The 16,841-nt window shown below is 35.0% G+C and overlaps 1 protein-coding gene across 4 annotated transcripts in view; it reads left to right on the forward strand.

The window, feature by feature from the left end:
- The window catches only part of LOC144964878 (uncharacterized), a 70,608-nt gene extending 55,791 nt beyond the window's left edge, over window positions 1-14,817 (forward strand). The window contains exons 21-22 of one of the 4 annotated variants that reach the window (XM_078899609.1): window positions 1,177-1,377; window positions 10,808-14,817. In XM_078899609.1, the coding sequence (XP_078755735.1) occupies window positions 1,177-1,377; window positions 10,808-10,875 (269 nt within the window). In that variant the 3' untranslated portion in view covers window positions 10,876-14,817. Of the gene's footprint in view, window positions 1-1,176; window positions 1,485-10,631 lie in introns of those variants that run through there. The other 3 variants (XM_078899607.1, XM_078899608.1, XM_078899610.1) reach the window with 3 other exon arrangements.
- Window positions 14,818-16,841: the final 2,024 nt, after the last annotated feature.

A 16,841-nucleotide genomic window follows, 5' to 3' on the forward strand; every position in this document is an offset into this window, starting at 1 on the left:
TAATAATAATAATAATAATAATAATAATAATAATAATGATAATAGTAATAGTCATAATAATATTGATGACGATATTAATAATCATAACAATAATAGTAATATAATAATGATAATAATAATAATAATAATAATAATAATAATAATAATAATAATAATAATAATAATAATAATGATAATAATAATAATGATAATAGTAATAGTCATAATAATATTGATGTTGATGATAATATAATAATAATAATAATAATAATAATAATAATAATAATAATAATAATAATAATAATAATAATAATAATAATAATAATAATAATAATAATAATAATACCCAAAACTGACAAATGGGTATTGCATAACGTACAGTGCAACCTCTTGATAACGAGACTCCTGAATGATGACAACCCTTGGATTGTGACATTGATCTCGGGTTCAGATTTCTTTGCTATATACTATAAGTAATAAAAACCACAAAATAGCGACTTAAATTTTAAATAAACCGCTGTTTAATGAATTTGTTTTAAAATAACATTTTTTCCCCTAGTGTAGTCGTTTTTCAGGTATTTTGCCGCAACGCATGGTTTTATTGACATTGTCATTACGAATCGCTGCCAACCTCGCTGACGAATCAAGAGGGAATCAGATAATCAAAATGTGTTATGTTGTATTATTAAATTCCCGAAAAACAGCGAATAAGCGGAGTGTGTGATTAACGGATGTGCGATTAAGCAGAGTGAACTGTACCAGATCTCATAGCCACACATTTGATGTTCATTGTACATATGATGACAGGGGATGATTTCATTCTTGCTCATCTCAATAGGGATATATGGAAAAAAAAATGTTTGCTGAAGGACAGAAATAATTCCAATTACCCGCATATGTTTTGATTAACCAGTATAAATTATATTTTTAAAAATTATGTCACAGACAGATAGTTTCAATTAAGCAGCTGTTTTGTGAAAGTGGCATCGCAATTACCAAATTCAACTATACTACTATTCCACTACTGCTACGACAACAGTTTTATTGTACCAAATTAAAAAGTTTTAATTAATTTTTTCTTCCCCCTCCCTCTGATGAAAAAAAACCCAAGCACTTCTTAGATTTTGATTGCCATACAAACTCTTTGCTGTTTTATTAATAAATTTCACTATTTCCTCTGAATTGCTCTTATTTCAGCTACTGCTTATGGGATGGGAGTTTATTTTGCCGTCAATTCATCTTACTCTGTGGGCTATGCCACTCCAGATCCTAACGGCAACAAGTTGATGTACCTGGCAAGAGTTCTCGTTGGGGTCTCAACTCCAAGTAATTCGTCTATGAAATACCTTCCCAACAAGCCTGGGACAAATGTACCATATGACTCCGGAGCAGGGCCAAGTATGTTTATCATATTTCATGACTGCCAAGCATATCCAGAGTATCTTATTGCATTTTAAATTGCCGTATCCAGATAGTGGGTTCCAAATAATTTTCTTTCATTACAATCAGGTGTTTTTGTTTTGAATTTTATTTTATTTTTTAAAATTACACTCATTTAATTGGCCCCTTTGTCTTTGTTTTGTACACTGAAGCCAAATGATGGTAAAATACGGACATTCTCTATGACAATTTGAAGCATTTGAAGAAGATAAGGGTTCAAACAAGAAATAGTTATGTCATCCAGCAAACCCCCCCCCCCCCCCACCCACCCTAATAAAGATAAAAGGCATCCCAAACACTATGCATATTTCATCCAAACAAAATATTTATTTGAATATAAGTGATAATGATCTTGTGCAATTTGTATTAAAAATTTTCTAACTTTGAATAGAAGAAGGTGATGATATAAATAATGATGATGATGATGATGGTGGTGGTGGTTGTGATGATGATAATACAACCACTACTACTATTACTACTACTACACTACTACTACTGGGTGGGGTTATTAATAATAATAATAATAATAATAATAATAATTATGATGATGATGATTATAATCATTATGTTCTTTTAATTTTTATGATGTGTGTTCAAGTAAAATGATACATAGGCTTTTTAAAAAATCCAAAACATTTCTGGTGAGTAAAGTGGTTTAACTTTCAATGATAAGTTGTGCTTGATTACACGGAAAACAATATTTAAAAGAGTCTGATAGTGGCTGCCTTGGATTTAAGCAAATGAAAAAAAAAAAGAAAAGAGAGGGGAAAATTAGCATATGCATTGACTTATTTCGCACATTTTCATGTTTTTAAAAATGTGTTTGTTTTGTTTTGTTTTTGTTTGTGGACATAAATATATCATGGTACAAAAGGTATTTGCAAGTAAGTAGTCATCCAGCAACACCCCCCCCCCCCCCATATAAAAATAAAAGGCGTGCCAAATTCTATGGATATATACAGTCCAACAAATGGGCATGGCAAAAAAAAATAATTTCGTTACAGACAGATTTTTATTGTTATCATAAAGGGTCATAAAATGCACAGCACATGATTATTATATCCATACTGACAAGCTTTTTGCTTTTGGTGACGCACAGCTACCGATAAATACCAATGTGTAATCTTATTTCTTGATAGTGTAAGCTAAAATTTATTTTAAAAAAGGAATCTGTTTTTGCATTTTTGTTTTTGTCTATTTTGATTGTTGGTTGGTTTGTCTTTGTTCTGTATCTGTATGGTTGGTGCTGAAGAAACCAATGGTCTGGTTGTATTTCAGCGGCATCCTCATTGGGCGTGGGCCCATATCAGTTGGGCCTTGAAATCGTTTTGTTATGTTGCTATTGTTGACATTGTGGTTGTTACACTCTATTTAATATTTCCTTCTAGCAATTTCTATGTCCTCTCCCCTCTGAGTTCCTGATAAGCACATTTCATAATATTAATTTGTTGCCAATCATGCAGACAGCCTTTGATGATCTAAACCTACTTTTTTTTTTTTAGTGGAATCTTGTGCTTGATGAGACTGTTAGGTGATTTCAAACTAAGTACACTGGTATTGTGCTTTTCAATCTAAATCTGTTCCCTATTTGTACCATTTTCTTTGTCTCTTTTTTAGTAATGTCCTTTCAATTGAAAATCGGAAATCTACAATTTTATGCCATTCTCATTTTATTCCTTTTAACTGGCCTAAATTTGTTGCAAGCGCAAAAACAAAACAAAACAACTTTAAAACAAACCAATTATCTTTTGTTTTATTTCATTATATTCCTTTTTTATGGTGCTAAGTAGCTAAAAGTGTTACATTGGTGGGTGGGGCAGGGAAAGATTAGCTGTCTTGGACTGGTTGATTATTCATGTCTTTTCTCGTGCCCTAGAAATTTTTGACTATTCAATTTTCTTCCTTTTCTTAGCATGACCTAAAATCTGTTGCAAGCGCCTTAAAATCATTTCTACTTCAAGTTTTAAAAAGTTTATATTTGGGTATTCACATGGTGATTTATACAACCCTTTAATGATAATCTAATATTCGACCAAATTTATCATTGTACATCTTTGAACTGGGTGGTGCTGTCCCCTGTTTGGCAGTTTATTGTGTCTATTCTACTTAAGCCACATTGCAGAATTTTACCAATAGTTTTTTACAAATATAAATTTTTACTATGCTAACTTTTGAGTAATTTCCATAATTATAAGTATTATTTACGTATTGTTGAAAAGACAATTATAAATGGGCAAATTTTTGTGTTTTAAATGTGCTTCTTTTTTTTTGGTTTTAATTATATGGCGGGGATGGGAGTTAGACAGGATATTCTTATTGATTCGAATATCAAGTAAACTAAATATTGAATAACTGGGTGGGGTTCCTGACCTCCCATAGTGGGCAGGGAGGTACATACTGTGTCTTCTATCCCTTTATATCTGTTTTCCAACATGCTTTGTCTTTGTCTTGGAATGAGATTACTTGGTTTTGTCCTGGCCCTGGCTCGGAGGGAAACAGTCAAATGCATAGTTATTATTTTGGGAGATGATATTTTTTTCTTTGTAAATCATCTCTCTGTTATGTATTATTATATTTGTTATTTTGAATGTATAATGTAAGCATTTGAGTGTATTCCTCTTTGTTGCACAAGTGCTTGTGTCTGGATGAGACTTATAGGTGATCTCAAACTAAGTACATTAGTGGTGTGCTCTTGGAATCTACATCTGATCTCTATTTGTTCCCAGTTCCCCTTTGTCTTACTTTCTATTGGGTGCTTTAATTGTAATTCTAGAACTTTTTACTGGCGCTGATATAACCTAAATGTGTTGCAAGCGCCATAAAACCCTTAAAAACAAAAAGAACGAATATTGAATAAAGTAAAACAATTCATTTTACTTTTACCAACAAACTTTTTTATGAAAAATAATATAATCATTTTAAATGCGTAGTTATGACACTGCCTTGGTTTGGTTTTTAACAATTTGTTGAAAACGGAGAAGAAACGGAAGATGTAACCCTCCCGCGCGCGCCCAATCCACTTACTTTAGGACACATGGTGGGTTGGGACAGTGCAAAGGTTAATTCTACCTTCCTCCTTTCCTCTGCTTTCCACCTATTCCAACTGTGCCACTGAAAGCCACTAAGTGCACTTCAAAACTCAAGTAGACTTCACAGAATGCTCTTCACCATCTCACTTCTGATTGGGCATAGTTACCTAATCAGTCACGAGACGCACATCCCAAACTTTATGCGTAACATACCAGGTCTAAGTGTATGAACATGTTGATTTGCCTGTCACGCGCCTCTTACTAGCCTTTTTTTGTCTTATCATGGATACTCAAACTAAAAGTACTCATTAATTTAAATGAAATTTTGACCACATAAATGTAAATATTTGATCTTTTTGCTATCAGAATTTCAATGTATTGTGTAAGATAGTAAAGAAGCTGGAGAGCTATAAATAGAGGACAGTCTTTCTGAGTCGCCCGGTATTTGCTGGGAGGTTAATTAGGTGGAATAACATAATTTGACTGAAACAGAGAACTTGTTGACCACGAAGAAAAACCTTTAAACTCAGGTCTTTAGTTCTCGGGTTGATTTATTTCCTGATATTGGTAAAACATTATATAAATTTAAATCCTGTATTCAAGATTAATACCATTCGAACAAAATCTTAATATTAATTATGCTTTAACACTTTACTATCACACGTCGCAATAATGCGACCCGGAAATAGCTCGCTAGTCGTCATTGGACGCATTATTGCGACAGCGTCCCTTGGTTATGGAAAGGTTTGATAAAAGCCAGCAGAGTTATTCTTCCTGCGCCTGCACACTTCCTACTTTCGTTTTTCCGTTTCCATTCTTCAACTGATCAAAAAAAACACGATTCTAACACGATTTTTGACGATTTTAGACACTTTTTTCACGTTGCCATGGCTGCAGAAGGTGATGCCTCGACTAGCTACGTAGTAGACGATAACCAGGAGTTTCGTTATGACTCTGACTCGGAAGAAAGTGTCAATTCATGGGCTAGTTTCCCAACAGACGATCCTGAATTCACTGTTACGCGACTTCTAGATGTTGATAGTGATAGTGGAGACGATTCTGATCATGAACCGACCAGAAATACAGTTGATAGAGGTGGACAAAGGGGCGTGGCATCAGGACAGACCCTTCCTCAGCATCAAACATTTAATAATATAGACTGGGAGCGTTTTGACGAAGGTGAGAGTCATCGATCGACGTGTTTAGGTCCTTTCACGAAGCGCTCTGGATTGTTGGTTGATCTCAATGAACCAACACCACTGGACTTCTTCAACTTATATTTCCCTGATGAAGTGATAAATTTACTCGTCACTGAGACAAACCGTTATGCTGCCCAATCCCTTGCTCCTCTCCCTGATAGCAATTTTTACAAGAAGAGGTGGACACCAGTCAGTGATGTGCAAGTGTGTGCTTTCATTGGATTGCAGATAGCCATGGGCATTGATCCCAAGACTTCCATCAGCGACCATTGGCAGAAGTATTGGCTCTTGGGCAACTGCTTCTCTGATGTTATGCCCTATTACAACTATAAGATGCTTCAAGCATTTTTCCATTTCAGGGACAACACTGGACGAATTCCTAGGGGTCAGGTTGGCTACATGCCTCTTTATAAAATTCAACCTCTGCTAGATTTGACACAAAGTACATATGGGACAAATTTCTACCCTAGTCAACATTTATCTGTGGACGAGTCGATGGCCCCGTTCAAAGGAAGGATTCATTTTCAGCAGTACATGCCAGACAAACCGACGAAAAGGGGGTTCAAGTTGTTCACCTTATGTGATGCAGCTACCTTTTTTTGCTTAAAATTCTGTGTGTATACAGGAAAAAACTATTTCAATTTTACTGGGCCAGATACATTTGTTGACCATGTAGTGAAAGATCTTCTGGAGTCATACTTAAATTTCAACCATGTCATTTACATGGACAGTTACTACTCATCCCCAACCCTGTTCAAGGCACTTGAACTTCAAAAAACTGGTGCTGTTGGGACAGTTCGAGAAGACAGGAAAGGCTTCCCCCCTGCACTCAAAAAGAAAAATTTACGTCTGAAGAAATCAGATCCCCCAAAATTCTACCGCAGCGACAATCTTGTCTGTCTAACGTGGCACGACACCAAGCGATGTAACCTGCTCAGCACAGTTCACGGGAACGACACTGTGGAAAAACGTGTGCGGGCGAAGAACACCACAACAGGATATCGTTCTGTCCATAAACCGATGATTGTTGAAAGATACAACAAATACATGGGTGGTGTCGACCACTTCGACCAGCTCATGATCAATTACTACTACCCTCACAGAAATTACAAATGGTACCTTGCCTTGTACCATTACGTCAAGGAAGTCGCCCTCGTCAATGCACACATCAGCTACAAACAACATATGCAACGAAAGGGAAATGGAAAAGTTCTTGCCGTCAAAGACTTCAGGAAGGAGCTTATTGATCAGCTTGTGAAGCCGAATGTAGCGATCCGTCACTACAAGAAGAAGTCGCGGCCCAATGCTGCACATCCTCGTTTGGTGGTTTCACAATTTTATCATTTTCCTCGAAAGTATACAACAAAGGAGCGTCCAAGATGTATTGTTTGCAAGCACATGATAAGGAGGCAAACAAGTTACTACTGTGCACCATGCAATGCACCACTCTGCGTGGAACCGTGCTTCCGCCTGTATCACACGGAAGATGATTATCAAAAAGCCAGAGCGGCTCTTGGAAATTTGTGATTGTGAATGTTTTAATTATAATTAATTTCCACACTATGTATGGAGTAGCAGCAAATTCTTTTATTTTTTTGGAGTAGCAGCAAATTCAATTTATTTTGGAGTAGGAGAAAATTCATTTTATTTTGGAGTAGGTAGCAGAAAATTCATTTTATTTTGAAGTAGCAGTGAATTCTTTGATTTTTCGGATTATCATGAAATAAAAACAAACCATCAGATTTGGAGCTACATAACAACAAGAACTGTTTATTTGCAATGTTGAATTATTTATTCATCCATTGCAATCTGTTTTATGGGGATTATATGTAATGATTATTTGTCAATAACAGAAAAACTTTTTTTTTTAAATTTCAAACAATTTTTTTTAATTTTAATTTTAAAAAAAAATCTAACAATGTTGAATAATAGCTATAAACTATATCAATGTGTTTGTCAGTCATTTCAGTGTATTTTCTGAAAATTTGAAGCAATTCCATGCCATAGTCATTGAGATATGGCCATTTTAGTACATGCACTAAAATGTTGAAAAGGCAGACCAGAATTGGTACTAAAACATGTAATCAAAACAAAATCACAATCGAATATGGACCCACATGACAAGAAACACTGTTATTTTTGCAATGTTAAGTTATTGATTCATTCATTTCAATCTGATTTTTTTGAGTTTTAAAGTAATATTTAATAATAATTTGAAAAAGAACCACTTTTTTGTAAAAAAAATGTAAAATTTAACATTTGATAATTTAAAAAAAAAATTTTAATCATTAATAATTGCCCGCAACTACGCCAATGCATTTCTTATTTATTTAAGTGTGTTGTTTGAAAATTTGAAGCAATTCTATGCCATAGTCATTGAGATATAGGCATTTTAGTGCATGTACTGAAATTTTGACAAGGCAGACCAAAATGGTTGTGCCAGCAGGGGAAACTACTGGGTTTATTGGTGTGACAGTAAAGTGTTAATTGCAAAATTTCAAGTCATTATGAGAGGCAAATTTTGCTTTCCTGCTTTATTTAAAATGCTATATTATTTTATGGCTTGAACTTGAATATAATGATGTAAAATAAAGTATGATAATATATAGGATTGTGTCTTTCATTTTTGGCTGGCAGTCATATTAGCCTGTTTGCTTACCCGTCATTGATCAATTCATGATAATACGAATCAGGATATTGATGATGATATGAAAGAAACTTTCAGATATTTTGTGATCAATTTATAATTTGGAATCATGCTGTACTTGACTGATTTTATCCCCAGGTATTTTGAGTAGGCTGGTTGGGTATTATTGTAAGCCATTCCTCTTAGTGTATTTTGTCTGCTGTGAAATTTTCAACAACTGCTGTGTGAGCTGATTTCATTACGTCTTGCCTTAGTGATATGCATAAATAATAACGTGCCCAAATAATTTCCAACGTTGTTTACTGCCTCACACTGACCAAGTGCCTTTCTAAAATTTTGACCAGAAAACTTTAACTTCTAAAAATCGATGGATTAAATAACTCCATATTTCCTAAAAGTTTTTAAAACCCAGAGTTCAAAGAAGTCTCTGGTTTAGGAATTTTTGTCAATTTGGGCCCATTCTAATCAATCGATATATGAAGTACAACTTTTCAAGAGCAAATATCGAAAGGCATTTTGTCAGTGTGCTACATTTAGTTCTTTAAGCTTGTGGGTGAGAATGACTTTATTCAATAGCCATTATTTTAAAAGCCAGTTGATGATATGACCTGGAGATTTATTAGTGGATTGCATTGAGCCTTTCTAAATCACTTCTGTTCATCTTCCAAGTTGAGGAAACTTTTGCATTATCTATCTGGTCTCCAATCAAAATCATTTTTTAATGATAGAACTCAACAAATAAGCTTGACAAAATTCAAAGCAATATGTTACATTGTACCTATCTTAGACTGAAGAGCTGACCAATCATAGCTTGCTAAGAGAAATTAATGGGCAATGCATGAGGATGGAAACTGGTTATCATTGCACATCAGTCAAAGCGGACTGAGTATGGAGAACTCGCTATTTTATATCACTCTACAATCATGAATAATACAGCAGCTTGCCTTTTCACGAAGCATGACTGAAAGAGAGCAAGGCAGGTCCTAAAATTGATAGCTGTGGATAAGGTTGAAAAACTCAATTTGTCAGTAGCATCGGTCGAAGAGTGGAAAGCTAGAAAATCACCAAGTCAAAATTCAACATCTTGTGAGATCCATGAGATGAAGAGTATTTTCATTTAATTACATGTCTGTTTCGTCACATCTTTCGTGTCCCTTGGGGATTCCAATTGAGTGACTGGTGGGTGACATTTCTCCCTGGTCATCTCAATTTGTGACCGCCCCATCTCCATCTCCACATAATGTGGATGTTTCGGGTTTCCCCTTGCCTTTGTCAACAAAACTAAAACATGAGTTTGAAACACTAGAGTTTATACAAAAACATGGAGTAGTGCTGAAGGAAAAGGCTGGTGACATGTAAGGTCGAAGATCTTTTTTTATTTTGTTGAACAAAATTACATTGGTGAGTTCTGCTTGCGATTAGAAGCAATACTCTTTCTGTTTCTCTTCATTGGATTGGTGGATAAGTAAATGATTATCAAAATCAGATGCTGTTTTGAAATGAAGCGTACCTGAAGTTGGAAATTACCGTGCTTGAAGGCATGAATCCAAAACATGCCCAATACGGCAGTGTGCACCAGGCAACGTGAACTGTATCTAAATGACAATATAAAACACAACCCTAAAGTAAAGAAAAACAGCTCTGATTGCCAAAGGCATTAACTTTTTGTTTTGTTTTTAAGGGTTTTTTACGGCACTTGTGACACATTTAAGTCATTTCAGTGCCTTAGAAAACGGACGGAAAGAACAATTAACTCCTGTTCAAAATTATTTTAAAATGACGGCCATCTTACCAAAGCAACTAGACATACAATTAAATTCACGCACTCAAAAACACTAAAACACCAATCTGCAAATTCAAACGTTTTCAAGTATTCTCTTGCACCCTCAGAGCTGCCAACTTGGACAAAGTCATTTGGGGGACACATTTCAGTGACACTTCAGTGACAACAGCACGTCGCTTATTTACACTAAAAATATGAAATATTTTACTCACCAGAAACTCTTGTCCTGATATTAACGTCAAATCATGGAGTGTCGTCATGGTGGTCTTTTCACATCATAATTTAATCACATGCATAGTCCTAATTTAATTAGTTCCAAATAAAATAATATTACGAGTCCACATTTATATATATATATATATATATATATATATATATATATATATATATATATATATATATATATATATACATTAGTATTTACACTATTTACAATTACAACTCCTCCATAGTTATTACTCCTTGTTGAGAGCTCTTGCTGTGGCTGTTTTACATAGCTTCAGCAACTCTGGAGCATTTTTCCTCTCGTGACACACTACATCTTTTTGTTTTAGAATCATTAGGGATTCTAGTGTCTCAACAAACATTGATGACCGAAAGTCTGTCCTGTTCTTCCTCACTGTGCTGAAGATGCGTTCACATGAGGCATTGCTGTGAAGAATGGCAAGAATTGACGTCATGACTTTGGCTAATGTGTTCAATGAAAGATGTCCTGTTATATCCTTCACAGACTCTCCAAGCACCTTCCACTTCAATCCCATTTCATCAGGCAAGTTATCTGGTAATTCACAAGATTGATATTCTACAAATTGCAATTGCAACTCGTCTTTAGTTGCATCCTGTGGTAAAATGGTTGGAAATTTATTTTTAAAATATTCCAACTGTTTCCATGTGGCTGTTTGCCTCACATTGATGTCAGCCACCTCAGTATTCTTTAAATAAATAGCTTCAATTTGTCCATTCTTTAAAAGGTAAGTAATGGCAGTTTGTAAAAATTTCTTTATAGATGAATAGAATTGTTGTACCTTCTCCTTATTCAATTTCTCCAGACTCTTCCTTGTCCCTTCCCCAATAACAAGATCACTATTTGATCTTTTGTTGTACTCTGACTTGTAGTCAACATCTGTAACTCCCTTGTGGGTAAGAGCACATGGTTTTAGCCCCATTGTCATAAGAGTTCTAATGAAGCGCTGTACCAGATGGAGTTGGACATGAACCATTGAAGATTCCGACTGAAGTTGCATATTCACTTTGTCAAATTCAGGAAGGATAAATGAAAGGTAGTGGATATAAGCCTTCAATGTTCTTGACTTCAGGTTGTCCAACACTTTTTTTTTCCTGTTTATTCTCCTCTGCATCTATCTCCTTTGCCTGCTCTGTAGTGCTGTTGTATTCTTCTTCAAAAAACCTCTCCAGTGCAGGCCATTGCTCCAGAACCCAGAGGCATGTCTTTGACAGTGAAAGCCAACGTGTCGGGGCATGTTTACAGAGCTCTGATGGCTTCACTCCACATTCTTCCTGGAAATTTTTAAAGTTTTTCACTCTACTGGCACTCTTCTCGATATAATGATAAATGTCAATGAAAAATTGCTCGACATTGACTGGCAACTGTTTGGCTGCCCACTCTGCAGCAAGATGGAGCCTATGACAAATACACCCTGTACTGATGAGATTAGAATTGTACTTCAGAAGTTCACCATAACATCCAGTCTTTTTACCTACCATGACATTAGCATTATCACTGGTGAAAGCCAAACAATTATCCAAGCTGATGTCCTTTGACTTTAATTCCCCTACAATTGCCTCCGCTATTTTTACTCCAGTGTTTTTACCCTCCACTTCAATGATAGACAATAAGGAAGTAACAATATTTCCATCTATGGCCAATCGAACAATGATGGGGTACAATTTGTCATTTCTATCATTGCTTGCATCTGTGGCAATAGAAATAGAAAATGTTCCTGTTTTCATCGATGCAACCAACGTGGATGTCTCCTGATTTGCCATTTCCTTCACAATGTGAGTTGACTTGGTTCTGCCACATGAATATTTTTCTATAATCTCCCTAGCAGACACAGACTTATTTAAAAACATTGCCTTAAATAGTTTTCCCACATGATCAGCAGCTGCTAACGGAATATTGTGCTCCACTAAAAATCCAGTAAACATCACTTCGGCATTCGTCACCGACTCCACACTCTTAGCATGAGCATTGACGAATGAAGACACAGACTTAACACTACTCACTGATTTAGCATTTTTAATATGCTTAGGTCCATTGACATGCCTAGAACAATCGTTCATACCACTATCGACTAAAAAGTCATTGAAGCACACCGTACAGTAAATGTGACCAGGGCTTTTGGACGATTTAATGAGACAAGGAAATTTCTCAGTCATCTCGGGCCGATAAAGAACCACTTGTTTCCTCCGTTTTGCTGGCGGTGTATCCATTTCAAAGCACAGTAAGAAATCGCAAACTATTACAAAGTAGAAAAGTGAATAAAGTGAAAAATCAAACGAATTTAACAGTAGACAAGACCACGTATGAACAGCTCCAACAATCGAATGAAAATGAAAGAAAGAACTAAGAACACATGCGCTCGTAATCAGAATCGGCAATGAAAGATTATTTTAACAATACGATCGACGATTCCCTGAATGACACGAATCCAACAAACAATGTATAGTATTCGATGTGTGTAATGAAAAAAATCGATTGCGGAATTGTCAAAATATAGATATTAAGTTTTTTGACCGAAGAACGATTGGCTACTGAGCATCTTGACCCTTCAACGATTGGTCGTTCTGGTAGCTCACGTGTCAACAGCCGTCAACAATGAATTGAATCATCGTTTAGGCAGTGGAAGACGGCCATGGAATAGTTGCGTCACATCGCCACGTTGTTGAATAAATTATCCAGGCATGGTCGATAGGTAAAAAACCAAATTATGTTCTAGTTACATTTGAAACAAACAAAGTATATCACTGATCTCGTCTCTTTGAGATATAAAGAATGATATAAAAATCAAGAAAATCGGCCGATAAATAAAAAAGTTGCTAAAAAAGCTAAAATAAACAAAAGCAATTTTTAAAATCAAATTTATTCGTAAACCAGTTGGTTTTCAACCGATTTTTATGAAACAAAGACCAATGTACTTCTTTTTTCATGCTGATTTCAGCAATGTGACTTTCAAATTCCTCAGAATTTTATTTTTTACTTTTAAATTTTAGGTTTTAGTAGGCCTACTCAATAAGGTGTTATATTCCTTGCATAACAATAGCGTAATACATCGACGGGGAGAAGCGTCTTTGTTTCGGCCAGTTGGATAGCAGACTTTGAAACGCTTGATTCACAATTCTACACGAACGGACCCTGGCGGTCTATCAAAGAGGTGTTACAAATTTATTTACCGACTATTTTTCTTGGTGCTAAAATTACAAAGTAATAATTTCGCATCAGAAAAAATAACTCTGAAGTTCCTATCTCTTTATTACAATAAAATTGATATCTCGAATGACAAAATCGACCCACAAATCAGGGAGTTATAAATTATTAATAATATTTTTAAAAGTTTACAATAATTATCTTCAAAGTCATTTTTCATCACCAAAGTCGTAATTTTTTACCGATTTTCACTAAACAAAGTGCAATGTCAATGATTTTCACCCGCAAATAAAATAGGATTTAAATCGCAATTTCTGAAACATATTTTCTTTTCTGTCGGCAAATTTATAAAAATCAAAGCTGAAAACACCCTGTGGCAGTGACAGGGCCTGTCATTTCCTTAACAACGATTGGATTTTACTTACTGAGGCCAGTCTTGGCTACCCCGCCCATGAATATTATGCCGTTGTCGGTTTTTGTCGGGTTGAATCTTAAAGAGTTAAGGCAACTTCCTGTTGTTAGCACGCGTTGATCACCCGACATCTGATTTTAAAACGTTATGCATCCCAGCGAGAAAAAAAAATGTACTTCTTTTTCGCCCGTGCGACCATTTCCGTGACAAAATGGTATGTTTCCGTGTATCCGTGACTCGTAGTCTATTTCCGTGACAGTTGGCAGCTCTGCATTCTGCACCATCTAAGACTGGAATGCTCTTCCCGAATCATGTGTGAACAAACAGATTTATACACCTTCAAGCGAAGAATATCAAACTACTTCAGCCTAAACACCAACAATGACTGCCACATTCAACAACTTTCTCCACTCTCGAATACACTCAGAATTGAGTTGACTTCGAGTAACATTCAGTAAAAAGGAAGAAAATGGGTAGTCTAAACAGTTTAGATTTACAATTAAAAACATGCAAGAAAAAGTAAGATATAAAGAAGAATAGTTCAAATAGGGAACAGAACTAGATTCCAAGAGTATACCATCAGTGTACTTAGTTTGAGATGACCTAAGTCTCATCCAGAAATAAGCACAGGATCCCACTAAGCGGGATACAGTCAAATATTTATAAACTTTTATATACTAAAAACAAAAAATATTACCTCCCAAAACTGATACTTTACATTTGACTGTTTCCCTCTCAGCCAAGGACTCCGGGCCAGGGCCAGGACAAACCAAGTAATCTCATTCCAAGAAAAGATAGAAAACAACTCGGAAAATGGATATAGGGGGATAGAAGTAACAGCAAGTGACCTCCTGCCAACCACGGGAGGTCAAGATACCTCATCCAGCAAAGGCAGGACAAAAATAGGGTCGAAGATATTAAAAAAAAAAAAAAAACAGAAGAGAAAGCAAGCAAGATCTGAAACTTCAGATCAATTTCTGACTCACAAGGTAAGTAATCCAACCATAGCAATTGCTAACAATTAACCCGATCTAAAAAATTGAAACAAACACCAAAAATGAATGACAATTTCTGGATCAAATGCTCATTTTTATTTACAAAATACACAGCAATGAAGAAACATGTAAGGCATACAAACACGGATATATCTCCACAACTCTCAGCGTCTAGGCATCAAAGGAGATGAATGAGAAAGGGACAGTCTTTAGGATGTGGTAATCTATTTCAGTTTAAGGCATAATTTGGTTAAAGTATATTGACTGAGAATCAAAAGATAAATGACATATGGGGCTACAGTTGTTAATCATAACATAGTTGCTTCCATTCATTAAGTTAGAAAATGAGAAATGTTTGAATTGGAATTGTATTATTATTGTCAGTATTTGTAGGGCAACAATTTAGGCAGAGCTGACTGTATACCATCAAGGACTTGAGGATAATTTTTTCTTTTCAAAGCTTAAGTCACATAAACCAGTAAACCGGAAGTAATTGATTAAAATTTGTAGATTAGCACCTTTGGATTGTTGAAAGTTTGTTGATAATAACAAAGAGATAAAATAATAGCATATCAAACTATTTTTTTCATCGTTTTGTATTCATTATGACCAGTTTCCAGCATCTAGAGTGATTACATGAAAGAGAAAAAAAGAAACATTCATATATTTTCTTCTCGGTTAACCCTATTCCACTCCATGGGGTGGTTTTACACCCCAGCCCTATGTTTTTCACCAATAACTTTTTTATTTTTTGAGCTAGAAAGTTGAAATTTTATGTAATCGCTAATTGTTATATGACAATTGTGACCACAAAGTATCATTTATATCAGTATAATATATTTTGAGTTATATAGGTATAAAATGTCAGATACCCTATTCATATCCGATGGGGTGTAAAACCACCCCATGACAATAAAGAGAGAAAAATGGAACATTCCTATTTCAATCCTATGGGGTGGTTTTACACCCCATCCTATCCTGTCTAATAGAAAATATAAGACTACACCTATTCTAATCCAAGGGGGTGGTTTTACACCCCATCCTATGTATAGAGAAAACATGAGCAACTAAATCAAATACGTATATAAACAAGCAATAAACAGACAAGGATTTCGTTAACCTATTTTGATAGTATTATATACATGTGTATACAAAACACACATGAAATAGAAAAACAATAACACAATAAGTAAAACTGAGACCATAATGAGTTTTATTTTTAAAAACCAAGTGAATTTTATTGAAATTAAATTTTATCTTTGGAACAAGTGAAATATAACACTGTGGCAACTTTTATTTTATTTTAATTTTTGATATGTATGATATACTACACGCATATCAGTTAATTAAAAAAAAAACATGAAACATGAATTAAATTTATTTCTTCTCGTAACCAACTGGAAGAAATGAGTTTCAAAATCAAAATTTAATAGGGTAACAACAAAAATATTTCTTGTGGTTTGATTTATGTCTGACTAAAGACAATTCAGAGGTGAAAGCAAAACTTGATTCTGATTTTTTCAAATCCTTGCCATGTTTAAATTTCTCAGGAAGAAAACGTTTGACTCTACGAACTGTCCCAACTCCTGTCAATCCTTGCTTTCTGAGCCATAACAAAAGCTCTTTGTCCGTGATAAAATTATCAAAAGTAATATTTCTACCACTTTTGCAATATGGCATAGCTAATTCCTTGACAGTTTCTCTTCCTAAATTTGTCCACCTTTCTCCATATTTTCCAATATAGGAAATTGCTTTCAGTGGATAAGCAGTCTTAGAATCACATATCCAGAATATTTTCAATCCATACTTATCCGGTTTGCTGGGTAAATATTGAAGAAACTTGACTCTCCCCCTCCATGGGATTAATTGCCTATCCATTGTAAGGTTCATGTCTGGAGTATATATCTTAGAAAGTTGATTGTTTATGGTATCAAAAAGGTCCCTGATTGGCGCAAAAACATCCCTGGCC

Source organism: Berghia stephanieae, chromosome 2 (assembly GCF_034508935.2).
Source record: "Berghia stephanieae isolate SIO BIC M18660-M18661 chromosome 2, UCSD_Bste_1.3, whole genome shotgun sequence".
NCBI classification, from domain to species: Eukaryota; Metazoa; Mollusca; class Gastropoda; order Nudibranchia; family Aeolidiidae; genus Berghia; species Berghia stephanieae.